Below are 26,660 nucleotides of genomic sequence, written 5' to 3' on the forward strand. Positions count from 1 at the left end.
CACTTGCCCGATACTTGCCTCACATTTGTCCCTGGCCTTGCTCCACCTTGGCTCCACACGCTGCCAGGAACTGATCACGCATTCAACATAAAAAAAGAAAGTTCAGTTTCGCTGAGGCCTGCTCTGAAGCGCCGTTGCCCTGGCAACTGAGTAAGCCTGTTCACCTCTTACCTCAAGGTATTGCTCTGATTATTTTGGAAGGTTAAACATGAGGCTCGATCAGATTCTACCCGGCGTTACAGACGCCAGTCACTTGTAAAACACACCCCTTCCCTCCAACGCATCCCCGGACTTTACCGTGGCAGGGCCGTCGCTCCGAGGCTGTGGGCTTGCTGCAGGGTCGGACCTTTTGTCCGGAGCGCGGCGTTCCGGGGGGAAGTGGCTGTGCGACGGGCGGAAGTGGCGCCGGAGCGGAGACAATGAGCCAGAAACAGCGCGGTGACCGGGAGCGGCTGCGGCGGCGGGTGCGGCTCTACCTGGACCAGGTGCGGCCGATGGGCCCGGGGGGGCTCAGGCCGGCGGCGCGGCACGGCGCGGCGCTCCCCTATCCGGCACCTCCCCTCTACTGCAGCGACCCCTCGGCGCTTCCTCTGGCGGTGCTCCCTCAGTCAGCGCTCTCCCTCTCTTGCGGCGATCCCTCCAGCGGCGCTCCCCCTCTTCTGCGGCGATCCCTCGGTACATCCTTCCCTTGTGGCGCGGCGCTCCCCTCCAGTGATCTCTCGGCGCTGTGGTGCGGCGATCCCTCCTGCTGCGCTCCCTCCGGCGCTGCTTCCCCTCTCCTGCAGCGATCCCTCTGCGGTGCTCCCCTCTCCTGGTTCTGGTTGATTACTGCACAGACACCTCCTTAGTGGTTATCTCACGCAGGTGCGATCCCTCCATGCTTCCTTATCTTGTGGCGCGGCGCACCCTCCTACGACGATCCTTCGGGGCCCCCTTTCCTATGGCCATCCCTCCGGCGGCACCCCCCCCCCCCCCCCCCTCTTTTTGCATCTTGACCTCGTGATCCTACACAATTGATAACAAGTTTAACTGTTTGGCTTCCTGCAGCAACAATACCAAAGTGCTCTCTTCTGGGCTGACAAGGTCGCCTCTCTCTCGCATGGTGAGCCCATTTCCCTTCCTTCAAGTTATATGTTGAGGTCAGTGCCTAACCTGGTTCTGTTCAGACTGCCAGGACTACGTTTCCAACTTCAGCATCAACATCAACCATCTTGATTTTCTCACTCCCTTATTCACTCCAATCGCAACCCCTCTGAAGACACAGCCCTCTACTCACTCAGCAACAATCCTGACTCTGTTATTAAACCTGTCAACAAGGGAAGTCCTTTGTACTCTGGCAGGCTGATCTCGACCATGCTGAGGCCAGGCTCCAGCTCTTGGACACCTCACCTTGGCCATGACCCCACGGATGAACACCAGGCCATCGTCATCTCCCAGACTCTGATCTTAAAACCTATAGCGATCTCCCCTCCAAAGCATCCAACCTTATCAATTGAGTCTGACGAAGGGTGCTGACCTGGAATGTCACCTATCCATGTTCTCCTGGCATGCAGTCTGACCTGCTAAATTACTCCTGCACTTTGTGTCTTGTTTTGTAAATCGGCACTTGGAGTTCCTTGTTTCTACATTCCTTTTAGATCATCTTCTGTCAACCCTTCTACCTTTGTCACTCGTGGGTTTTTGGTAATGTTTGCAAGGTTGACATTTAACATCTCTGCACTGAGTTGCTTGTTTGGCCATCTCGGGGGACAATTAAGACTCGAGCACTTGTTCTGGAGTTATAAAAGCCAGGCCAGGTTTGCACACCAGAAGAGAATTAGTGAACTGGATGGGATTTCATGAAGCACTTAATTTCAAAATATAATCATTTCTAATTCCATGCTATGCTCGATAAGATTTGATTGTCAGATCAGTATTCTTGGATTCTGATTTGCTATTTCAATAATTTAATCACTATAACTTTCAGCTTTAGTTTAATTTACAGACACAGCATGGAAGTGTGCCCTTCAGCCCACCGAGTCCACGCCAACCATTGATCACCCGTTCCCACTAGTTCTGTGTTATCACTTTCACATCCACTACCTACACATGTGCCAATGCTGCTGAGGCTAATTAACCTACAAATCTGCACTTCTGCATGTGAGAGGAAACTGGAGTGTTCCATGGAAATCCACGTGGCCACAGGAAACTCCAAACAAACAGCGCCCGAACTCAGGATCAAACCTGAGTGTCTGGTGCTGTGAGGCAGCAGCCCCACCAGCCGTGCCATTGAGCCAACTAAACACAATTGTCCATTCTGATTCCCATTTGCTACCTCTGCCCTCTTAAAGTTAGATAATGCAAATATTGTTTGGTGTACATGTGCTGTAATTGTGCGTTCTGGTGTTTCAATTATTTTGAGATGAAGTAACAATAAAGTTCACTTGATGGAAATGGAGTAAGAGGTAAAGGATAGAAATACTGTTTCAGTATAGATTATAATTCCTTGTATTTGAAGTGTTTTAGTTGCAGTATTACCTCGTGGTGTAGATATATTTTAGTTTCTTTTTGGCTCTAGTTTATTTTCACCCACATGTTTAGACCGTAATGTTGTATGCTTATTGTTTTGATGTGTTTATGCTTTATTCTTAATTGTTAACTGTATGTTTGTGTTGTCATTTGTGAGCAGAGCAACAAGGCACATTCCTTGTATATGCACATACTTGGCCAAGAAACGTATTCATTCATTCATATGCTATTTAAGCATTGGCAATGTTAACTGACAGAGTATTTTTTTGCTTGCCATTCTGCAGGAGGCTCTCAACTTGCTTTTTCAGGGTTGCTTGGTGTGTAGCTTTTTTCTTTAGGAGTGTTTCCACTTTTGTGATAACTTATAATGTGTTGCATTTTGTCCGATTGGATTGTAGAGGAACCCCAGGATATCTACTGGCTGTCCCAGTGTCTCTATCTCACTGCCCAGTACCACAGAGCTGCCCATGCTATTCGATCCCGCAAGCTTGACAAGGTAGGCTTTTTTTCTGCAACATCTATTTGGTTCTAATTTCAGCTGTTTCAAATTATGCAATTGTGCACCAGCACATTTATCTCTAACTAGTGAAGGTTATTTAAAGAATAGAAAAACTTAGCAACATTACCATTCATGCTTACTCAAGACGGCTGATGATCCTTTCTATGCTTCACAAGAGCAGCATGCTTTCAGATTTTGTCTTTGTCACCCTATTCTTTAAATCTAACAGCCCCAGAAAACTGTGTCGGAGGGAACTGCAGAAGTTGATTTACGCTTCTTCTTTCTCGACCCGAAACGTCACCCATTCCTTCTCTCCAGAGATGCTGCCTGTCTTAAGGTCATAAGTGATAGGAATAGAATTAGGCCATTCGGCCCATCAAGTCTACTCTGCCATGGCTGATTTATCTCTCCCTCCTAACCCCATTCTCCTGCCTTCTCCCCACAACCGTTAGCATCTGTCCCACTGAGTTAATTCAGCATTTTGTGTCTAGCCCCAGACATCTGTTGGACATGCTGTCCATAGGGTTTTACTCAGACTGGACTAGGATGTAATTAATTTCATATAATTTACTTCAGGGACTTAATGCTGAATGTTTTTACTATCAGTAACCACATCAGCATTGTATTGACTATTTTTTCTTTCAAAAGCCCAATTGCGCTTAAATTGATGACAGTGGGCAATTTTAATTTTCACAGAAATTGGTGAAGAAATATGCATTGACTAGCATTACAAATCTCTTCCTTTTTCCTCAGTTATATGGAGCCTGTCGATATTTTGCTGCTCAATGTCACGTGAGTACAGTATATTTTGTGTCATATATTCCACATAAAAGTCAGATTTGCTGGTGTGCCTTTGTACAATTTCCATTGAATCTGCCAATAAGCATGTTTCAAGAAGGGATGTTTGAACACTAATCAGATTTCAGAATTCTAAAGGTGCAGGATAACATTGGGATGTAGCTGTTTGTCCTTGCCTCGAGCAGAAGCTTCAGTTTCCACCATCCATACTCGAAATCGGAGCACAAAACTAAACTGCAGACGAAAGATCCCGACCATAAACACTGCCTATGGATGTCCTCCAGAAATGCTGCCTAGCCCCTGAGTTTTAGTTGCAACGGGAATGGTCCCTAAGAATTGGCCATTTGGAATGCTGAGGTGGGAGACAAAATTGTGTCTGGTGGTGGAATTTTAGCTCGTACAATGGTCCATAGAACCTGGAGGCTAGTGAGGTGGAAAATGAGGATAAGGAGAGCTCTATCCTTGCTCTCTCTGGGAAGAGAAGGGGTGCGAGCAGAGATGTAGGAAATAGTTCATCAAGACAGCAATGGCAAATGTTAAGGAAGAGTTACCTCGATGGAGTAGATATAGAGGAACAGGGCGAATGGAATAGTCTTTCAAGAGGCAATGTAGGAGCTTGTAATGGATGTTTGCTACTGACCTTTTACCTGAGCCTGATATCTCAAGCAATGGAAATCTCAAGATCCAGGAATGGAGGAGTCAAACATGGGCCGTGCAAATTTCAATGGATATTCAAAGGTAGAGCAGAATGAAAATTGGCAGCTAAAGAAAATAAAATTGGTATTCCATGAGTGAACGAAGGAGCAACAATGCATTCATCAATGTACCAGAAAAGGAGTTGAGAGAGGGGATGTGGATAGAACTGAAATATGGACTGTTCCATAAATCCCACAAAAAGATGTGAGTGGTTTGGGCCCATGTGAGTTCCTATGGCTGCACATTTAATCTGAAGAAAGTAAATAGAGTTGAAGTAGGTCTTCAGTATGAGAATGAGTGTGGGCAAGTAGTTGAGTATGCTCACATGTTGAGATGTGTGGCCAGGTATGCTAAACCACCTGAATGTAACCTTAGCCAGCATCCTGTAGCTGCATATGTGTAGTTAGAGGGTGACAACTGTCTTCAAATAAAATAATGAACAGTATCTACAGCCTCACCTGGAGATGGCTACCGATATACGGTTCATGGTTTATAAAATTCTCTGTGAATGCGAAAGGCATATGAAGATAACAGGCAGATATTCAACTTGGGAGAATTCGTTCATCATGGAATCTCGAATTCGGAATTGTGTTGAAGAGGCCCTCCTGACAATTAAAATTGCAAATAACTGGAGCCATTTGAACGGATCTGATAAGATAAGGGCAATCCGTTGACTTTGCAGTATTCCTGGCACAAACTAAACCTTCATCTGTTCCATGTCAACAGAGATAACCAAAAGCATAAGTAAGTTAAGGTGGAAAAATATTTCCACGATACGATCTGGCCACGAGTCTAACAGGCCCATAACTAGAATGGGATGTTTGTATGAACTATTAGGAGTAATTGGTTCACAATCCTATGCACTTCACTGGCTCAGTACCGATAACCACCATGTTAAAATGGCAGAAAGAAGGTGATACAATGACAACCAATAGGCCAGTTTCCATGGGATGGAGTTGGCTGAAATTGGTCTGACATGGGCCAAAATGCCAATGTTAAGCAGTTTCATTGATGGAGAATGGAAAGGGTAGGAAGGGATGAAAGTAGGATTCAACTGTTTGCCACAACCTGGGACCAGAGCCTGCAAGGAGTGATCTTAAGTGTTGGAAGGAACTGCAGATGTTGGTTTACACCGAAGATAGATGGTGGAGTAACTCCGCGGGACAGGCAGCATCTCTGGACGTCTCAACCTGAAACGTCACCCATTCCTCCTCACCAGAGATGCTGCCTGTCCCACTGAGTTACTCCAGCAAATTGTGTCTGTTTTTGGAGTGACCTTAAGTCGTAATGAGACTGATTCACAGAATGCTGGGTACCCCAAATCTGACTGAGATTGATCACCCTGTCTTGAAGGGCAGCTACTGTGTACATTGTAACCACCTGCAATTAGATGTCTTAAAGTCAAGCAGAATACTTTTCACCAGTTTCTCCCCGACCAAAAAAAGATTTAGCGACAATGCGACAAGTTTAAACCTGATATGTTTTTGTATAAAATTTTCAGTGCCTTGGCTTCCATTTGCAAATTTGGTAAAAATTTAAAAAAAATTAGTTTCAAGTTACAAATACTGGCTGACTATTACAGCATTTATCTTTAGTCTTACTATTTTCTCCAATGCTTATATTAGCCATGGCCTACTGGTTATTGTGCTTGTCTTTGAGTTAGTGACTGAGGATTTGAGTCCCACTTCAGAGAACAGGTGAAATTGAAACCTTCGGATTAGGGTCTCATTGGGACAGTCTCTGTCCTCGGAAAGAATTTAAATGATTCATTAACAATTTGCGTTGCAATATTTTCATCATTAATAACTCTTTCTACTTTATTGGAAGTTTTAAAGCAAAAAAAAGGCCATTAGCTCCTTGTACCTACTCGACCTTTCAATTGAATTCTGGTGGATCTGTGCCTCTCCCATACTAACCACTGTGCTAATTTTACCTTTTGTTTTGGTCACAAAGTATGCAGCCAAGGAATATCAGCAAGCCCTCGACATTCTGGATATGCAGGAACCAATCAATAAGATAATCCTGGAGAAAAGTTCCAAAGATGATAACAAAGTTAAAGAAGTTTCAATTGACTGGGGGCTGTCTCCAGCTGCGGTGAGTAGGATGGTTCTGCCGTGGTTTCTGCTGCTCCATCAGGACGGTGTCTTCTAGTGGTCACAAGATATTCAAAACCTTTGCAGACCTATTAAAAGTTTAATAGGCTATCACATTTTTAAGAGTAATTAAAACGCTCAAAGGGACTGTACAAATATTTAAATCAAATTTAAAACAATTCATTCAAAAGACATATTTTAATGTAAATTACTTGTAGCTTGAATGGAGTTGCTGCATTAGTGCCAGGTTGAAGTAGGTGCAGGTGCAGGTTCAGCAGTGGTGTTTCCCATGGTAAGTGCAGGGATATCAGAAGAAGCTGATCATAAGGTCGTAAATGATTGGCGTAGAATTAGGCCCATCAAGTCTACTCCGCCATTCAATCTCTCGCTCCTAACCCCATTCTCCTCCCCTATAACCTCTGATACCTGTACTAATCAAAAATCTATCTATCTCTGCCTTAAAAATATCCACTGACTTGGCCTCCACAGCCTTCTGTGATAAAGAAGTTCATAGATTCACCACCCTCAAAGAAGAGATGCTGTCTGGGCTGCCACATGACCGTCTAGAGGCTAACCATAAGACAAACCCAGGTCTGATCACCCTGCGGTGGGCCTGCCTCGACTGAGGGTGTCTTGTGATAAAAGGCCGAAACACCCAGTGACATTGAGATACACAACTGAAGATGTGTCTGAATGATAGCAACATCACCTAGTGGTCATCCCCAAGAACAACACCAGTCAATTGTAGTGCAAAATTTTAGGGATTGTAATAGCCAGTCCGACTAATCAATCTGACTAAATAAATATATCCTTCCTGAAAGAACTTCCTTTAATTCTGGAGGCTATGACTAGTCCTAGACTCCCATTAATGGAAACATCCTCTCCACATCAACTCTACCCAAGCCTTTCACTATTCTGTATGTTTCAATTAGGTCCCCCCTCATTCTTCTGAACTCCAGCGAGTACATGCCAAGTGCCGACAAATGTTCATTCTTGGGATCATTTTTGTAAACCTCCTCTGGACCCTTTCCAGAGCCAGCACATCCTTCCTCAGATATGCTGCCCAAAATTGCTCACAATATTCCAAATGTGGCCTTACCAGTACCTTATAGGGCCTCAGCATTACATCCCTGTTTTCATATTCAAGCCCTCTTGAAATAAATGCTCACATTGAGTTTTCTTTCTTTTCTGCTGATTCGACTTGCATATTAACTTTTTGGGAATCTGCACCAGCACCCCAAAGTCCCTTTGCACCTCTGATTTCTGGATTATCTTCCCATTTAGAAAATAGTCTACACCTTTATTCCTACTACCAAAATGCATGACTCCACACTTTGCAACGCTATATTCCATCTGCCACTTATCTGCCCACTCTCCCAACCTGTCCGTCTTTCTGCAGAGTCCCTGCTTTCTCTACAATACCTGCTCTTCCACCTATTCTCATATCATCCGCAAACTTGGCCACAAAGCCTTCAATCCCCTCGTCCAAATCATTAATATACAACGTGAAATATAGCAGCCCCAGCACCAACCCCTGCGGAACTCCGCTGGTCATTAGTTCTCCACTGCTGGAAATTCAAGTGTTTTTTTGTCATATGTCTCAGACAGAACAATTAAACTCTTACTTGCAGAAGCACAGTAGAATATATAAACAAAGTACTCTGTATGCAAATATAATAAATGAGAAAAAAAAGTTGTGTGTGTGTATATATATATATATATATATAAAATATATTGTAGTGACCTGGATGCGGCCAGAAATAGGCAAGATGCCAGGTGGGTTTCCAATGTTCTTTAATGAAGGTTGTGAGCATCCACTCACGCGAGTTCCACCGAAGGGATGAAACACTCCCCCAAAACCCCTGAGTAGAAACCCCGTGGCCTGTGGGCAGTCCCTCGTCCCTGTCCGTCAAGTGCCAAGGGGACTGACCCTATGAGTGGCCTAATACCCAGGGACTGCCACAATATATACATACAAGCACACACACCCATACATCCGTATAAAAACAAACAAACAATTTGCCCGTGATCGATTTGGCTTTTCATTAGAAGCTTGGAGAAAATTGGTTTACGTTTGTGGTGGTTGGTGGATTGACATTTAACCGCTTTAACCGTTAATAGTATGAACATTAAATTAAGCAAAGGTGCCTAAGTCTAGGTGGGATTCAGACAGTAATCTATTCGTCGTCTGTTTATGGTTCCCAGTCCATTTGATGATGCATTAAGTAATTTGATACTACTTCACAATCCTTAAACCACACTAGGATTAGTAGTAATTGAGTGCGGATTCCAGCCACTAAGGGAAATTGGAAGTGTTTTCCACAAGATGATATCAGCCATGATCGCATTGAATGGAGGTGCTGGCTCGAAGGGCTGAATGGCCTACTCCTGCACCTATTGTCTATTGTCTAATATCATTCATCTAAAATGCTATGGATGTGAGAGATTATTGCAATATTCTGTATGGTGAGTCATAGGAAAAACGTACAGGAAAAAGTACAACCAGAAAACGTAACGTACTTACCTTCACCACGAAGAATTCCAGGGCGGTAGCACGTCCTCACACAGCAACATCGCGCTCTCCAAAGCGCTGCGAACCACGCACGGAGCAGCCCAGTAGCGGTGGGAAAAACCCTACCTGCACCGGAATCCAGTCGAAGCCCGTGGCGGTGAGTACAGACCCAACGGCAGCAGCAGGTCCAGGTCCAACGGCAGCGGCAGGTCCAGGTCCAACGGCAGCGGCAGGTCCAACGGCAGCAGCAGCAGGTCCAGGTCCAAAGGCAGCAGCAGTGTGTCCCCCAAGGCACCGCAGCTCCCGGAAGGCGGATCGCACATGGAGCCGCATGGAGCTGCTCAACATCGGACACGGCTGCGAGAGACTGGCTGGTGAGTACCACAAAACCCTCACCAAAGTTCCGACGGAGCTCGGTAGAACAGGCCCCTGGACCACCACACCGGGGGGTTGGAGACGGAGCCAGCGCAGGGAGAGGAAGCAAAAACGTGGCGGAGAGCGGGGGTGCAGGCCAGGCTAAGGAGGGCCCCACAAAGACCATCCTTACCAAGCATCTTTCTCGCCAATGTCCGGTCACTCTCCAACAAGCTGGATGAGGTAAGGCTGTGGATCAACACCCAGCGATCCCTGAAAGACTGCTGCGCGCTGATCTTCACGGAGACGTGGCTCAACGCGCTGGTCCCCGACGGGGCTGTGGAGCTAACAAACCGCTCGCTACATCGTGCTGATAGAACAAAGGACTCCGGTAAGAGCAAGGGCGGTGGGCTCTGCATCTACATCAACAATGACTGGTGCACCAACCACTCCGCAATAGAGAGCTACTGCTCCCCAGACCTGGAGTACTTACTGCTCAAATGTCAAGTCAAGTCACGTCAATTTTATTTGTATAGCACATTTAAAAACAACCCACGTTGACCAAAGTGCTGTACATTTGATTAGGTTCCAATAGAAAAAAAATGAAAACATACAGTAGCACGCAAACAGTTCACAGCGCCTCCTCAATGAGCCTCAAACGCTAGGGAGTAGAAATATGTTTTGAGCCTGGACTTAAAGGAGTCGATGGAGGGGGCAGTTCTGATGGGGAGAGGGATGCTGTTCCACAGTCTAGGAGCTGCAACCGCAAAAGCGCGGTCACCCCTGAGTTTAAGCCTAGACCGCGGGATAGTGAATAGCCCCAAGTCGGCCGATCTGAGGGACCTGGAGTTAGAGAGCGGGGTTAGAAGATTTTTGATGTAGGGGGGGGGGAGTGTCCATTTAGGGCTTTATACGTGAATAGGAGGAGCTTGAGGTTGATTCTGTACCGTACAGGGAGCCAGTGGAGAGAGGCCAGAATCGGGGTGATGTGGTCCCTTTTACGGGTACCCGTCAGGAGTCTCGCTGCGGCGTTTTGGACCAGTTGCAGGCGGGACAGGGAAGATTGGCTGATCCCAGTGTATAGGGAGTTGCAGTAGTCTAGGCGGGAGGAAATGAAAGCGTGAATGATTTTTTCTGTGTCGTCGAATTGGAGGAAAGGTTTGATTTTAGCTATGGTTCGAAGTTGGAAGAAGCTGGCTTTTACCACAGCGTTGACTTGCTTATCAAATTTTAATGCAGAGTCAAATATCATGCCGAGGTTTTTGACATGCGGTTTGACTAGGCAGGATAGGCTTCCAAGACTGCCTGTTATCAATTTGATAGAGTCGGGGGGGGGGGGGGGGGGGGGGAATAGGATGACCTCAGACTTGCTCTCATTTAATTGGAGGAGGTTCTGTGCCATCCAACATTTTATGTCCTCAAGGCAGTGTGAGAGGCTGTTTAAATTTGACTGGTTGTTGGGTTTCAGGGGGAGGTAAAGCTGAGTGTCATCGGCATAGCAGTGGAAAGAAATGCCGTGCCTTTGAATGATTTGGCCAAGGGGGAGCATGTATAGAGAGAAGAGAATGGGGCCTAGGATGGAGCCTTGTGGAACTCCGCAGGAGAGGCTAGCTGGAGCAGAGGAATAACTGCCTACGTTGATGGCGAAACTCCTATCTTTGAGGTACGAAGCGAACCAGCTCAGGGCAGTGCCATCAATGCCAACCGCGTACCGGAGACGGTCAGTAAGGATGGTGTGGTCCACTGTATCGAACGCTGCGCTGAGGTCGAGAAGGAGCAGGATTGCACAGTCGCCGGTGTCGATGGCGAGAAGCAGGTCGTTGTGTACCTTCAACAAGGCAGACTCTGTGCTGTGGTGGGCTCTGAAACCTGACTGGAAACTTTCCAGGATGGTGTTTTGGTGCAGGTAGGGCACTAATTGGTTTAGGATTGCCTTTTCAAGGACTTTTGACAGGAATGGCAGTTTGGAAATGGGTCTGTAGTTGCTAGGCAAGGTGGGGTCTAGGTTAGGTTTTTTCAGTAGGGGCTGGACCACCGCGTGCTTGAAACTGGTTGGAACAGTGCCAGTGGCCAGAGAACTGTTGATAATAGAGAGGATGCTGGGACCGGCTATTGCAATGACATCCTTCAGAAGGGCAGTGGGGGCTGGATCAAGGGGGCAGGTTGCAGGTTTCATAGCGGAGACAAGCTTTGCAAGGGAGGATAGAGTGACGGGTTGGAAGCAGTCCAATTTAGATGAACAGACTAGTGAGACAGCTAGGTCACGGGTGGGAGGGGAAATGTTCATTCTAATATTCTCAACTTTGTTGGTGAAAAATGTAGCGAATTCTTCGCACTTAGCAGGGGACCCAACTAAGCTGGTACTGGGGGCGGGACATATGACAGAGGTAATTGTTCTAAATAGGACCTTGGAGTTATGAGAGTTTTTGGAAATAAGGTCGGAGAAGTATTGTGCTCTAGCAGACTTTACTGCTTCCTGGTATTTGAGAAGATTGTTTCTCAGAATTTCGAAGGAAATTTGAAGCTTGTCACATTTCCACCTCCTTTCTGATTTTCTGCACTCCCTTCTTAGGCCATTCTATCTGCCGCGGGAGTTTACGGTGGTCATCATCATGGCCGTATACATTCCCCCACAGGCTAATGCTAACGTAGCACTAGCACAGCTACACTCGGCCATCAGTAAGCAGCAGGATGCCCACCCCAGCGGTTCCTTCATTGTTGCAGGGGACTTCAATCAGGTCAACCTACGAGCCTCGCTCCACAAATTCCATCAGCATGTGCAATGCCCTACCAGGGGCTCAAACACACTGGATAAGGTGTACACGAACGTAAAGGACGCCTACAGAGCTCTCCCCTGCCCACCCCTGGGACAATCCGATCACCTCTCACTGTTTCTACTGCCCGCACACAAACCCCTCATCCGCAAGACCAAACCTGCAATAAAGACGGTCAAAATATGGCCTGAGGATGCCACCCTACAACTCCAGGACTGCTTTGATCGCACCGACTGGGACCTGTTTGCACAACAGGCCACCTACGGTTCAGAGGTAGACTTGGAGGAATACGCATCCACTGCTGTGTGGAGAATGTCACGGAGGACAAGGAGATAAAGATGTTCCCAAACCGGAAACCCTGGATGAACAAGGAGGTACAAAACCTGCTGAGGGCACGCAACAATGCCTTTAAATCTGGTGACACTTCAGCATACAGTGTTGCCAGATCACACCTGAACAAAGGTATTAAAAGGGCCAAAGACACCCATAGGCAACGGGTGGAAGACCACTTCAATACCACGGACACCAGAAGCATGTGGCAGGGTGTCAGGGACATCACTGGCTACAAGAGCAGCCCTGCCTGCCCCCACAGCGATATGGCACTGACCAACGAGCTTAACACCTTCTTTGCCCGCTTTGAAACTGGTAAAACCACCTTGAGTGGAAGAACCCCAGCCGAGGCGGAGGGACAGGTCTTGCAACTGAGCACACAGGAGGTACAACGCGCTCTGCAAAGGGTCAACCCACGCAAGGCTGCAGGACCGGATGTTCAAGGAAGGGTACTGAAGGACTGTGCTGAACAGCTGGCTGAGGTATTCACCAGGATCTTTAACCTGTCATTATCTCTAGCTACGGTCCCCAAGTGCCTGAAGTCGGCTATCATAGTTCCGGTGCCGAAAAAAGCAAAGATCTCCAACCTGAACGACTACTGCCCGGTTGCCCTAACGCCGATAGTCATGAAGTGCTTTGAGAGGCTGGTCCTCTCACACATCAAATCCAGCATCCCTGACTCACTGGACCCACATCAATTTGCATACAGGGCAAATAGATCCACAGAGGACGCCATCTCTCTGGCTCTTCACACTGTCCTGACTCACCTAGAGAGACAGGGCACGTACGTGAGGATGACTATAGCTCCGCCTTCAACACGGTCATCCCCACCAAGCTCATCACCAAACTCCACCAGCTAGGCCTCAGCTCGTCATTATGTGACTGGATCCTGGACTTCCTGCTGGAACGACCGCAGGCAGTGAGAATGGGCCCGCACCTGTCCTTCACTATCACCCTGAGTACCGGCACACCACAGGGCTGTGTTCTGAGCCCCATGCTCTACTCCCTCTTCACACACGACTGTGTTCCTGCATTCGACACCAACACCATTGTCAAGTTTGCAGACGACACAACGGTGATCGGGCTTATCACCAACGGGGATGAAACAAACTATAGAGCGGAGGTGCAGAACCTGGCGGACTGGTGCTCGGATAACAACCTGTCCCTAAATACTACCAAGACCAAGGAGCTGATCATCAACTTCCGCAGGTCACATAACGGGGAATATGCCCCGATCTCTATCAACGGGGACAGTGTGGAGAGAGTGTCCAGCTTCAAGTTTCTGGGCACTCACATTTCGGAGGACCTAACATGGTCCAATAACACTGCTGCGCTGGTCAAGAAGGCACAACAAAGACTGTTCTACTTAAGAACACTGAAAAAGTCTGGTCTACCCCAACAGCTGCTGACGACCTTCTACCGCTGCACCATAGAGAGCATCCTAACGCATGGCATCCCTGTGTGGTACCTCAGCTGCACGGAGGCAGAAAGGAAAGCTCTATAGCGGGTAGTCCATAGAGCTCAGAGGGCCATCGGAACACATCTACCAGACTTGGAGGGCATCTACAACACACGATGCCTCAGAAAAGCCACCAGCATCCACAAAGACTCTTCACACCCCTGCAACAGTCTGTTCGAACTCCTTCCATCGGGCAGACGATACAAGGCCTTCTACGCCCGCACCTCCAGACTCAGGAACAGCTTCATCCCCAGGGCCATAGCTGCTATGAACCGGTCCTGCTGAGCCGGATGGCCACAACGCATAGATCAACTTGCACTTTACCCTGTCTAAAACTGTTACAATTGTTTCGTTTCATTGGGTTGCTGTTGTCTAAATTACTTAAATTATTGCATCGTATGGGAGGCGCATTCCCAATCTCGTTGTACCCCTGGGTACAATGACAATAAAGATATATTGTATTGTATTGTATTGTATAAATGTTTTGGGACCTGAGGAAATGGAGTCGAGGAATTACTCGGTCATAGATTATTTGCACAACACATGAGGCTCGAGGGACTGAGTGGCTTCACTTATATATTTTGGAATTTTGAAAATCATGCCAATGACAGGCTTACACTAAACAGTTGCAGATAAAAATCTGTAAATGCTCACTCTTTTGGTTTTCTGTGCAAAGTTTCATGGGGTAAAATGCATGTACTGAAATTCCTCATTGAATAATATTGGTGAAATTTTAATCTGCTGGTATGTTTCGCAACAGATTAAAAGCTCGATTTGCCTTTTACGGGGGAAAATCTATGATGCAATGGATAATCGACCTCTGGCCACCAATAGCTACAGAGAGGCTCTGAAGCTGGATGTGTGTTGCTTTGAAGCGTTCGACTTATTGACGTCGCACCATATGCTGACCGCACAGGAAGGTTTGTAACACATTTGTTTGGTGACTGAAAGCTGAGGTAGTCCATGGTGAGTAGCAGCCAGCTTGGATCTTTTGGATGTGCTACATACACTCTGACTGATTTGACTAAAGCCCCACAACTGCTTCCAGAAATTCTTCCCTTTCACCCCCGAGAAATATTAACGTACTTTATAAACAAGGAAATACTTTTGATGCAAAGGAAACATGGCAGTAACACAACAAGATTCCCAACAAGTGCAGTGAGAGTCGGGAGAGGGTGTGGGGGGGGGGGGGGGGGGGTAGGTTGGGGAAGCAAGGGTGGGGTGATGTTGGGGTGGGAGGACAGGGATGGGGAGTGCCAGGGGAAGCCATGGGTGGGATGATGTGAGGAGCAAAAGTGATAACATCAACAGACAAAGTGGCACACAATCTGCATACATAGGGATAGAGAGTTCCATGACCTGCTTTTACTTCAGTTTTCAAACTTCTGAGATTTGTTCCACAGTAACTTAAGAAGAACACATGATAGGATTCTTACTGAACTTTCGTAAAATAAACTTAATAAGTAGGTTTGTAAGACTGTGCAAAGTTGACAATCTGGCTCAGAATTGAAAATGGATTCAGGATTCCCCATTCCTTTTGAAGGCTGATAGAGTCTGCAGTATGTTTCCAGCTCTCCCTTCCTGCTGCTTAACCACAGCTAATATTAGTTGGTTATGATAAAATGTTGCAGCATGTCGGCACACTGGCGCGGCTAGTAGAGCTGCTGATTTGCAGCACCAGAGACCTGGGTTTGATCTTAACCACAGATGCAGTCTGCGTGGAGTTTACACGTTCTCCCTGTAACCTTATGGATTTCCTCTGAGTGCTCCTCCCACATCCCAAAGATATGTGGGTTTGTAGGTTAATTGGCCACGTAAAGAGTGGATGCGAAAGTTGGATAATATAAAAATGATGTGAACGACTGATAAGTGGTCTGGGTGGAGTCTATGGGCCGAAGACCCTGTTTCCATACTGTATCTTTAAATTAAACTCAATTAAACAAAACATGGTGTGTGCTCATGCAAATAGTTTTCTGTGTGGCTCAAACATCTTAACTTTTCTCCTTAATCATGCAGATCTCTCCAGCTACATGCAAATGCTTTTTAAGAGATCTTTTAAAATTTGAATCCACTCTCCCTGCTGAGGGTACATTTCAGATCAGCACAATCCTGTGTGTCTCAGGTTGGTGAGGGAAGAGGGGTGCAAGTCTAATTTTTTCTCTGCTTTAACGAGTTAAAAAAAAATTGTGATCTATAATTGGGTTCATTGTCTAAGACACAGATAATGTATCTAATTGTGCACACAATTATAAGCTGGTTATGGACATAATCATTATGGGGATTATGATTGTCCCCATAACCAGCTTTGCTGAGGGGCAACCCCAGCTCGTCCAGTCTCTTATCATAGTTGAAGCCTCTCATTCCTGGGACTGTTCCAAAAAATCACTACACTTGTTCAAGGGCTTCATATCCTTCCCTAAACGCACCCCTCCTAACCCGTCCGAATTTGGTGGAAAGTTTCTGCTTTCTTATATAATTTCTGCCATTCCTATTTCGCCTCACATTTTTCCGCAAAACAGTCGGTATTTGCAACTTGTCAATTCGGCCACTAGAGGTCGCTAGGGGTACTGCGAGAAATTCCCTACGCCCTGGAAGTCTCCCTGAAAATGTGGCACCCAGGCTGGGCAAGGCAGCCAATCTCGACCTCATCGGGACTTCCATGGCCAATTTGTCAGTTCGGCCGCTAGAGGTTGCAAAGGGTTCCGCGAGAAATCCCCCCGCCCTGGAAGTCTCCCTGAAAATGTGGCACCCAGGCTAGGCAAGGCAGCCAATCTTGACCTCATCGGGACTTCCATGGCCGATCAGTGAGTTGAATTGGCAACCTGCGGCCGGGGCTCTGGAACTCCAGCCCAGCTGGAGCCAGCATATCTTTCCCCATAGCCGACTTCCTTGGCCGGTTGGATAAACTCTGGAACCAAGAGTGCCAGAAAATCATTGGTGGAACTATAATGAGTAAATATTAAATTTAAGTGCAAGATTATATAACTATATTAATTAATTAAAGCGGGGTTAAAATATAAAACACAGCAGAAAAGCCATTTACCACCTTTTTGAGCTGATTATCAATTAATGTGCAAATTTACTTCAACAAGTACTCCCATATGCTTAGTCAAGTCACATATATCAACTTTTTCTTCATAACTTAGTCATACATTTTATGACCATTGTTCTTTTATTCAATACCAAGAGAATTAGGATGTGTAAGGATCAAGCAAAATAGAAAAAACAAAACAAAACCATTTTTTCTGTGTTGTAAAAAGTATCTCTGTTCAATAACCTTTCTATAAATAGCAGAATATACTCATGATAGGACTGACATTGTACATGTAGTCCATGAACTACAGACTGTTGGAAATAATAGTCATTTTTCACATATGAATGTAGCGCAACGCGTATGCACCTTTTTTCCCTGAAAAGTTGCATAATGTTATGAATTTTTATGACAAGTTCTGAATTTTGGATATCAAAATTATGAATTTGTAAAACTAATGTTGGGAGGTCTGTAAATGTGATAACCAGAATTGGCTGCGTACTCTGGTATTGGATTTTCATAGAACTTGAGCCCGGATATTTTCTGCTTCATATGCCAGCTCTGAATTGATGTTGTGAATTTGTAGGAAATTAAAGTAAGCAATGGGTTGGTCTGGGTTGGTCTGAAAGCTACCCATTGCTGAAGCAGGATGTGTGGTATTAAGCTGTGTATCAGTGTTCATTTGGCAATGTGTTAATTCCATTTGAAAAAAATTCCTCTTCAGAGAAAGAGCTGCTTGATTCATTACCTTTCAGTAAGCAGTGCACAGAAGATGAACATGAATTACTGTACTTCCTGTATGAAAATAAATTGAAAAAGGTAACTGCACTTTTCCATTCAAGTTTCTGTAAAGCAAAATAACACGTGAAAATTATTTGCAGTTTTTGTGGATACAATATTGCATAAAATATTAATTTATCTTCTGGATGTTATACAATTTTCAGGTGAAGATAGGCTTAAGTCTAATTGGATCAGAGATCTTGGATCTAATTTGGTCCGTATCTTGCATTTTACTCTGCTGGAATTAGCTGGCAAAAAAATCTACAATAACGCTGACTAATGGTGGTGCTCCAGTCCCATTGCTGGTAGGAGGAAGTAAATATAGCAGCTTGCCTTTAATACAGCATTATCTTAACAGAGTGAATGCTGTAGGGCTATGAGGGGAGGTGGTTTACAAGATTAATTCTAACCATAAGACTAAAAGCCTGATGATTACAGAGGATTAGATTATGGAGTAATATAAACACATTTTGGACATTAAGATCCCAGGAACATATGAGGGATCACCTCTCATGGAACTAAACTCAAGATAGTATAGTCCCATTCTGGCCTAATCTCTGCACACAGCAAACCCTCTGACTTCAAAGTGCATCTTTGCTCTTCCTTTTCATATTTCCTTTTGAAATTGGAGACCATTCAGCCCATTGAGTCCATGCTGGTCTTGGAGCAATCCCATCAATTTCATTCCTCCACTTATTTCCCCATGACTCTCACTATGATTCTCCTACCACTCACATGAGGGGTTAATTTACATTAGCTAATTAATCTATCGATCAAATTGTCTCGGGGGTTCGGATAGATCTAAAGACTGGGGAAAACCAACATGGAGAACATGAGCAAGCGGCATAACCTGCTCTGTCACTACCACTGCCCTATCATGTGTATTCATTCTTCGGTATGCAGATCAGACATGTATACGATGTTCTAAATCTGTTTTTCACTGTATCTCAGTACACATGACAATGAACTGAGCTGACACAGCCACCACGTTCCGTTCAGTCTCTCTTGCTCTCTGCCCTACTGCACACTTCTGTTCATCCCTTGCCTTTCTCTGCAACTTCAAACATTTTTCTAACTTTCCTCAGTTTTGATGAACAGTCACCATCCTGAAATGTTAACTGTTTCTCTTTCTATAGATACTGCCCATGATACAAAGCTGGGTGGTAGTGTGAACTGTGAGGAAGATGCTATGAGGTTGCAGGGTGACTTGGACAGGTTGTGTGAGTGGGCGGATGCATGGCAGATGCAGTTTAATGTGGATAAGTGTGAGGTTATCCACTTTGGTGGTAAGAATAGGAAGGCAGAGTATTATCTGAATGGTGTCGTTAGGAAAAGGGGACGTACAACGAGATCTGGGTGTCCTAGTGCATCAGTCACTGAAAGGAAGCATGCAGGTACAGCAGGCAGTGAAGAAAGCCAATGGAATGTTGGCCTTCATAACAAGGGGAGTTGAGTATAGGAACAAATAGGTCCTTCTGCAGTTGTACAGGGCCCTAGTGAGACCGTACCTGGAGTACTGTGTGCAGTTTTGGTCTCCAAATTTGAGGAAGGATATTCTTGCTATTGAGGGCGTGCAGCGTAGGTTTACTAGGTTAATTCCCGGAATGGCGCACCACAGACTCTTCCTCTTTGCAGTGAACCCACTCCCCTGATGTACTATAGTTTAAACCCAGCTCATTTGTAACCTCTGGGCTGTTCATAATAATATTGATATGTAATTTCTAACTTGAACAAGGATAAAGGAATTTGGAGGAGGACATCAGCACAGCCTTGCCATTGGCTGCAGGGAGTTGAATGTATTTGATGGGTAACTGTAATCCTTGTCACTATTTTCCTCCTGTAATTTCCTCACTTCAACCCTCACTTCAATGTTTGACAGTTTTTACTAACGCTATGGAGTCTATGTTCTTTTTCCCCAACAGTATAATAAGCCAAGTGAAACATTAATTCCCGAATCAGTGGATGGACTCCAGGATAACCTGGATGTTGTAGTTTCTGTGGCAGAGAGGAATTACTACAACTGTGATTTCAAGACATGTTATAAACTGACTTCAATGTAAGTAAAGTCTGTAGATCTTCGATAGAATGATTTGCAGACAGCAAAGATTTTTTTTAAGCTTAATTACTGTGGTGATGGATGACATTTGGCAGCTAATTTATATCACAATATCCAATGAAATAATGAAAATATAATCTGCCATTGATGTTTGCTGGATAAATAAAAGTTTGAGAGGTTTAACATCTCACTGAATGGTGGCACCTCTGACAGTACAACACTCTCTCATCACTGTAGTCTGAGGTCTGGAGAGGAACCTAAACCATAGCCACCTGCCTTGGCTTCGAACTCCACGCATTATGTTCTACATGACACCTGCCATGTGCAATGCAGAAAAATGCTCATAATTTCAAAATTATTTGCAAGTGGATTAATTCGATAACCTGAGCTGCTTATTTTGGTGTCTCTTGACAGGGTGATGAATAAAGATCCTTATCATGCAGTGCTCCTTCCAGTGCACATCGGTGCATTGGTGGAACTGAACAAAGCGAATGGTAGGAACTGAACCACCTTTCCTTTTGCCTTGGCTTAACTTGAACCTGTGCTTAGCCAGCCGTGTTTCAGGCAGATGTATGTACTGCTTCAGCCTCCATTATGTACCTGTCACCTGCTCCTCAGGCTCTTGGATCAGGGGGATGGTCTGTTCTCTCTCCCACTCGGTTCCACCCCGGGTAAAGGTGCACGTGGCTGCTCAGCCCAAAGTACTGTGATACCTTTATCCTGGATCCCATCTTTACATGTGGTACCGTTTCCTTACTTTGGATTGACTCTGATATTTTCTGTAAAATCGTTGCATTCTCATAGCCTCTTATTTTCTGGATGTAATCAAAATTGCATAAATTTATTTCTTGCTTTGCATTGTTCTTTATTTTTCAGAACTCTTTTACCTTGCACACAAATTGGTGGATTTGTACCCCAATAATCCGGTACGTTTTTTGATTCACAAATGTTCATATCCTGTTTTGCATTTCTGTCATTCTGTTTATATGTCTTGGTGTTAGTTTTTATCTCAAATGGCACTATCAATGCTTACACGTGAATGAATGGGTTTGCATTTGTGTAAGGCGTCGTGTAAGCTATAACTTGCCCACGATGCCTGCTTTACCACCAAGAGTTATTAAGAAGTGATTGACCATAGGATAAAGGAGCAGAATTAGGCGATTCCCCCATCGAGTATGCTCTGCGCATTGGCAGGTAGTGGGATGGTTTTCTCTCCTCCAACTTTCAAGCTGGATTGAGCCTTACACTTTTCAATCAGCCAGCTAACCATAGGGCAAGAAACAAATCTATGGCCTATTTCCAGGAGCTTATCTTCAGAGAATTTGACTTATCTATAATCCTGTTGGTTGTGTTTATAGATGCAAGTAATTCTGCTATAACGTGTTTCCATAACAGTAATTGGATATAATGCGACTGATGTTGGTTAGAAAATTGCTGAACTATTTTATTATGTTGGCCTAATTGACTATAACGTGATATTGATTAGGAACTAAAGAACCACTTTGGTTTGGATCGAATACCCTTATCTCTTAAGAATCCAGCTGCTTCTTTTATGACAGGTGACCATGGAAATTGGCATTGCTCATTGGGCCATACCATTGTTTATCTTTCCATGAGCCTTTTTCCTTCATGTTTTTTTTCATAGGATTCCCTTTAAATGTATCTTTGCTGATCACCTGAATCCCCCTCCGATCCATGCTGCTACCACTCCGGATGATGAGATTGTAGTTCTATTGTTACGATCATTAATTTTCATCTTTCTGTTGATGACCAGGTATCCTGGTTTGCCGTCGGATGTTACTACCTCATGGTTGGCCACAAAAATGAACACGCCAGGAGATATCTCAGGTGGGACAGCAGTTGTGTTAGCTGGGTTAGTGAGATATTTACAACAAATTTGTATTTTGGGCCTAAATCGGTTCTTTTCCTTGATTTTAATTTTATTTCAGTGACTATGCACGTATGGTCCTGCTTTATAGTAAAGGTGCACTCCCACGTCCAGCGATGATGTCAGGAAACAGTTTGCTTGACAAAAGCCAAGGAATTCTGTGACTCTACCAAAAGGCTGAGACTCACTATAAAACTTGAGAACTGAGATTGAAGCATTTTGGTTGGGCAAAGGGTTTATGGAACCTAGACAAATTGTGTAATGGGACAGATTAGGCCCCATTTCTGAGGAAGGACATGCTGGCATTGGAGAGGGTTGAGCGGACGTTTATGAGAATGATCCCAGGGATGATTGGGTTCACGTATGATGGCTCCCGGCCTCCGGGCTGGAGTTTAGAAGGATGAGAAAGGATCTCATTGAAACTTACCAAATAATGAAAGGCCTAGATAGAATGGATGTGGAGAGGATATTTCTAGTAGTCTAGGACCAGAGGGCACAGCTTCAGAGTAAAAGGACATACGGAGGGTGGTGAACCTGTGGAATTCTTTAGCGAGAGGATGATGAATCTGTGGGGCCCAAGTCATTGGGTATTTTAAAAGCAGAGATTGAAAGGTTCTTGATTAGTTAGGGCATCAAAGATTATTAGGAAAAGGCAGGAGAACGGGCTGAGAGGGAAAAATAGATCAGCCATGATCGAATGGCAGAGCAGACTCAATGGGCCGAATGGACTAATTCTGCTTCTATGTCTTATCAACATAAGAAGTTACTGCTCAACATCAATACAACAAAAGCTATTGTACCTGACCAAATGCTGAATCAACCCCTTAAGATCGCGGCCGAAGAACTGGCTCCTGTTTTGCAGTTAATTTTCCAACAGTCGCTTGACTCAGGTGATGTTCCGCTGGATTGGAGGAAGGCTAACATCACTCCTCTCTTTAAGAAGGGTTCAACCACCAACCCGGCTAATTATCGTCCTGTTTCATTAACAAGCACTTGCTGCAAACTACTGGAGCATATAATCGATAGTAATCTGATGAGACATCTTAGCAAACAGTATACTTGCTGACAACCAACATGCATTTAGGAGGCATAGATCATGCGGGTCTCAGCTTATCCTGACGACAAATTACCTGGCCAAGAACCTTGACAGCAATGTCGTTACGGATTTAGTAGTACTAGACTTTTCTAAAGCATTTGATGTCATCCCACACCAGAGACTGCTTCAGAAGCTTGACTTCTACGGTGTTCGTTCCAACACGAAACAATGGATTTCCAGTTTTCTGACAAAACGTCTTCAGCTTGTGTGTGTGAATGGAAAAAGCTCTGATTGGCATCCAGTGTTACGTGGTACACCTCAGGGCATAGTACTGGGCCCTCATCTGTTTTTGCTTTACATTAATGACATCCATGAAAAAGCACAAGCATGACCAGACTATTCGCTGATGATTGTTTGCTGTACCATCCAATGAAGTCAGCTGATGATAAAGATCTCGATACTATGGTTGAGTGGTCACAGCAATGGGGGGTGCAGTTCCATCCCTCCAAATGTGAAACCATGCGTGTCACCAGGAGGAGGAAGCCAGGTGAAACATCATATAATATCCTTGGTGCCACCATTGAAGAATGCAAACAGACCAAGTATCTTGGCATCAAATTACAGAACGATCTATGTTGGAATGGTCAGACTCATCCTGCAACGGTGAAAGCAACAGGCGTCCTAAAGTTTCTGAGACGCAACTTTTATCATTGTTCAATTTCTATCAAGGAGAAGTTATACTTCACCCTTGTTAGACCACATTTGGACTAAGCAGTTGCAGCATGGGATCCATACACAATTAAAAACATTTCTTCCATCGAACGTGTCCAAAGACAGGCAGCTCGTTTTGTTACAAATACCTATGAGAGAGAAGCGAGTGTTACCGAACTTCTAAATTCATTGGGGTGGAACACTCTCCAAGACAGATGTAAAGCCCACCCACCGTTTGACCTGTTTTTACAAAATGTTAAATGGTCAGCTCGACATAGATTACCACATCTACACCAAACCCAAACCTATCAGGAGTAGACGAGGGCATTCGATTCGATTTGAGAAACCAGCTATCAAGACAGATGTGTATAGCAATTCATTCTTCCCTCGCACAATGAAAGCATGGAATAGTCTTCACCCTGCTATAGTTACTCAACCAGACGTAACTAAATTTAAGGCAGCTCTTCTCCCTTCTTGCTTAAGTCCATAGTTACCTCCAGTTTAAATTCCATTTGGAATATTTTGGAGGACCAAGAACCAAGAACATGAATAACCATAATCTTAATTAGCAGGGCTAATGGCCACGTGCTATCCTGTGTTCTATCTGTGGGTCACAGTAACAAGAGGAACAGGAGGGAGGGGGTGGGGGGGAGAGCTGTTGTGTGTGTAGCAATGTGATATGATGCTGGGAGTAATTAGGGTTGTGGACAATGGTAATGTCTTACATATAATGGGGGTTGGGCTCTTTGAATTGCTAAAATGTGCTTGGGATGAGTTAGAAACCTTGAAAATAGGTGCAGGAGTAAGCCATTTGGCCCTTCGAGTCAGCACTGCCTTTCAATGTGATCATGGCTGATCATCAATATCCCATTCCTGCTTTCCCCCCATATTCCTTGATTCTGTTCGCCCTAAGAGCTAAATCTAACTCTTGGAAAGCATCCAATGAATTGGCCTCCACTGCCTTCTGTGGCAGAGAATTCCACAGATTCACAACTTTCTGTGTGGAAAAAAAATCCTCATCTCAGCCCTAAATGACCTACCCCTTATTCTTAATTCTTAGTCTTAGTATATACTAGACCAAGTGGACCCGTTGGGCCTAAACCTCTACTGTATTGGTGCAGCACCCTCTCCTCCCTCTCCTCTCCCTTCCTCCCTCCCCTTCCCCTCTCCCCCCCCCCCCCCACTCCATCGCCCTCATCCTCCCCCCTCCCTCCACCCCCCGCCCTCCCTAGAAGATAGATTTAAACTTTAAAAATATAACACCGATTTCAATGAAACGTCTTCCATTAGCACCAATGGGACGGCGGTGAGTATGGTGGGCCTAAAATTATCACGCTATCGTGTACCGTTTTGGCTGTAGTTCAGGAACAAACAAACAAGAGTTTTAGTATATAGATATGTATTCTTAATTCTTAGTTGCGTGGGATGTGCAATGAAGCTTGTGTCTGGTTAGAATTTTAGAAAGCAAGAAGCAGTCTGTTGTAACTTGGTTCTGTCAGGAGATGCCTTATTCCTCTCTACTTTTAAGTTGTCTTCCAATTCGCTCCTTTAGTTACCACAATAATTTACTTAAGATCTTGGCTTCTGAGTTATTCAACAACTTGTGCAAATGGAAAGCCATCTGTTCTAGTTGTTTCACATTGAATTTGTTTGATCTCCTCAGTAAAGCCACTACCCTTGAGCGAACCTATGGGCCGGCTTGGATCGCCTATGGCCATTCGTTTGCTGTGGAAGGTGAGCATGACCAGGCTATGGCTGCCTACTTCACTGCAGCCCAGCTAATGAAAGGGTAGGTGCTGCCCCCATGGCTGTCATTAAATGTCTTTAATACTTGATAAATCATTGCTTTTCTGTCAATATCTGTTTTTACATTGTACATGGTTTGAAATCTTGATTGCCAGATTGTAGAAACAAAGAACTGCAGATGCTGATTTATGCCAAAGATAGACATAAAGTGCTGGAGTAACTCAGCAGTTCAGACAGCGTCTCTGGAGAAAATGGAGGGGTGACCTTTTGGGTTGGGACCCTTCTTCCACACACGGGTCTTCTCAGTATCCTGCAGCTCCGCTCTTGCTTCTCCTTTCCCCCCTCCCCCCCCAATCGCCACAGAGGCAGAGTGTCCCCCAGTCCTCACCTTTCACCCCATTAGCCGTCGCATACAGCACTTAATCCTACCGCATTTTCACCACCTCCAACGGGATTCCACCACCAGCCAAAACTTCCCAACTCCCCACCTTTCCGCAGAGACCGTTCCCTCCGCAACTCCATGGTTAACTCATCACTTTCCACCAAAACCACCCAGGTACTTTCCCCTGCAGCCACAGGAGATGGAACACTTGTCCCTATACCTCCCCTCTCAACTCTGTCCAAAGACGCTGACATTCATTTCAGGTGAGGCAGAGGTTCACTTGCACCTCTTCCAATCTCATCTACTGTATCTGCTGTGCCAGACGTCGACTCCTGTATATATATATATTCATCTCTGACCCTCAGGGCACAACATTGAATTCCAGAATTCTGGGTCAACAGGCAGACACCTACATTGGCATAAAATAGAAGTGCTGAAAGTAATCAGTCAAAATATTTCTGTGGAAAAACAAACCAGTTCTGTATGTCACCTTGTTTTCAACACTGAACTGCACATTGGTACTATGACTAATGCAGTGATCACCAGATTTTAGAGATTTAATTCTTCAATGTTTTTCTTGGCTCTGAATATTCTACGTGATGCCTTTAAACTAGTTGATTGCAGTTGGCATTTATTTAAAGAAGTGAATAAATTTAACAATTCCACAAAGCTTTATGCTGTTGGCTGCTTTGTGATGTATTCACTTGTCTGTGATGTTCATAACATCTCTTATTGACATTTTATTTAAATTCCCTGGAAAACATTGTCGTGTTAGAGATGACTCATTCTGTTGTCCACAGATGTCATTTACCAATGTTGTATATTGGCCTTGAGTACGGACTGACCAACAATTCCAAACTTGCAGAGAAGTTTTTTAGTCAGGCCTTGAACACAGCACCTGAGGATCCATTTGTTCTTCATGAGATGGGAGTGGTGGCTTTCCAAAATACAGAGTAAGTAGATTTAAACTTTGCAGAGTACAAACCAGCACCAAATCATTCTGTTGC

At 44.9% G+C, this 26,660-nt stretch overlaps 1 protein-coding gene across 1 annotated transcript in view; it reads left to right on the forward strand.

Moving 5' to 3' along the window:
• Nucleotides 1-356: 356 nt before the first annotated feature.
• The window catches only part of cdc16 (cell division cycle 16 homolog (S. cerevisiae)), a 54,117-nt gene continuing 27,813 nt past the window's right edge, over nucleotides 357-26,660 (forward strand). Inside the window, exons 1-13 of the mRNA XM_078402199.1 lie at nucleotides 357-485; nucleotides 1,048-1,102; nucleotides 2,907-3,004; nucleotides 3,761-3,799; nucleotides 6,455-6,595; nucleotides 14,784-14,943; nucleotides 17,779-17,873; nucleotides 19,757-19,890; nucleotides 20,305-20,384; nucleotides 20,767-20,816; nucleotides 21,665-21,738; nucleotides 25,189-25,314; nucleotides 26,454-26,606. Coding sequence (XP_078258325.1) covers nucleotides 420-485; nucleotides 1,048-1,102; nucleotides 2,907-3,004; nucleotides 3,761-3,799; nucleotides 6,455-6,595; nucleotides 14,784-14,943; nucleotides 17,779-17,873; nucleotides 19,757-19,890; nucleotides 20,305-20,384; nucleotides 20,767-20,816; nucleotides 21,665-21,738; nucleotides 25,189-25,314; nucleotides 26,454-26,606 — 1,271 coding nt within the window. The 5' untranslated portion in view covers nucleotides 357-419. The remainder of the gene's footprint in view (nucleotides 486-1,047; nucleotides 1,103-2,906; nucleotides 3,005-3,760; nucleotides 3,800-6,454; nucleotides 6,596-14,783; nucleotides 14,944-17,778; nucleotides 17,874-19,756; nucleotides 19,891-20,304; nucleotides 20,385-20,766; nucleotides 20,817-21,664; nucleotides 21,739-25,188; nucleotides 25,315-26,453; nucleotides 26,607-26,660) is intronic.

This window comes from Rhinoraja longicauda, chromosome 7 (assembly GCF_053455715.1).
Source record: "Rhinoraja longicauda isolate Sanriku21f chromosome 7, sRhiLon1.1, whole genome shotgun sequence".
Lineage (NCBI taxonomy): Eukaryota > Metazoa > Chordata > Chondrichthyes > Rajiformes > Arhynchobatidae > Rhinoraja > Rhinoraja longicauda.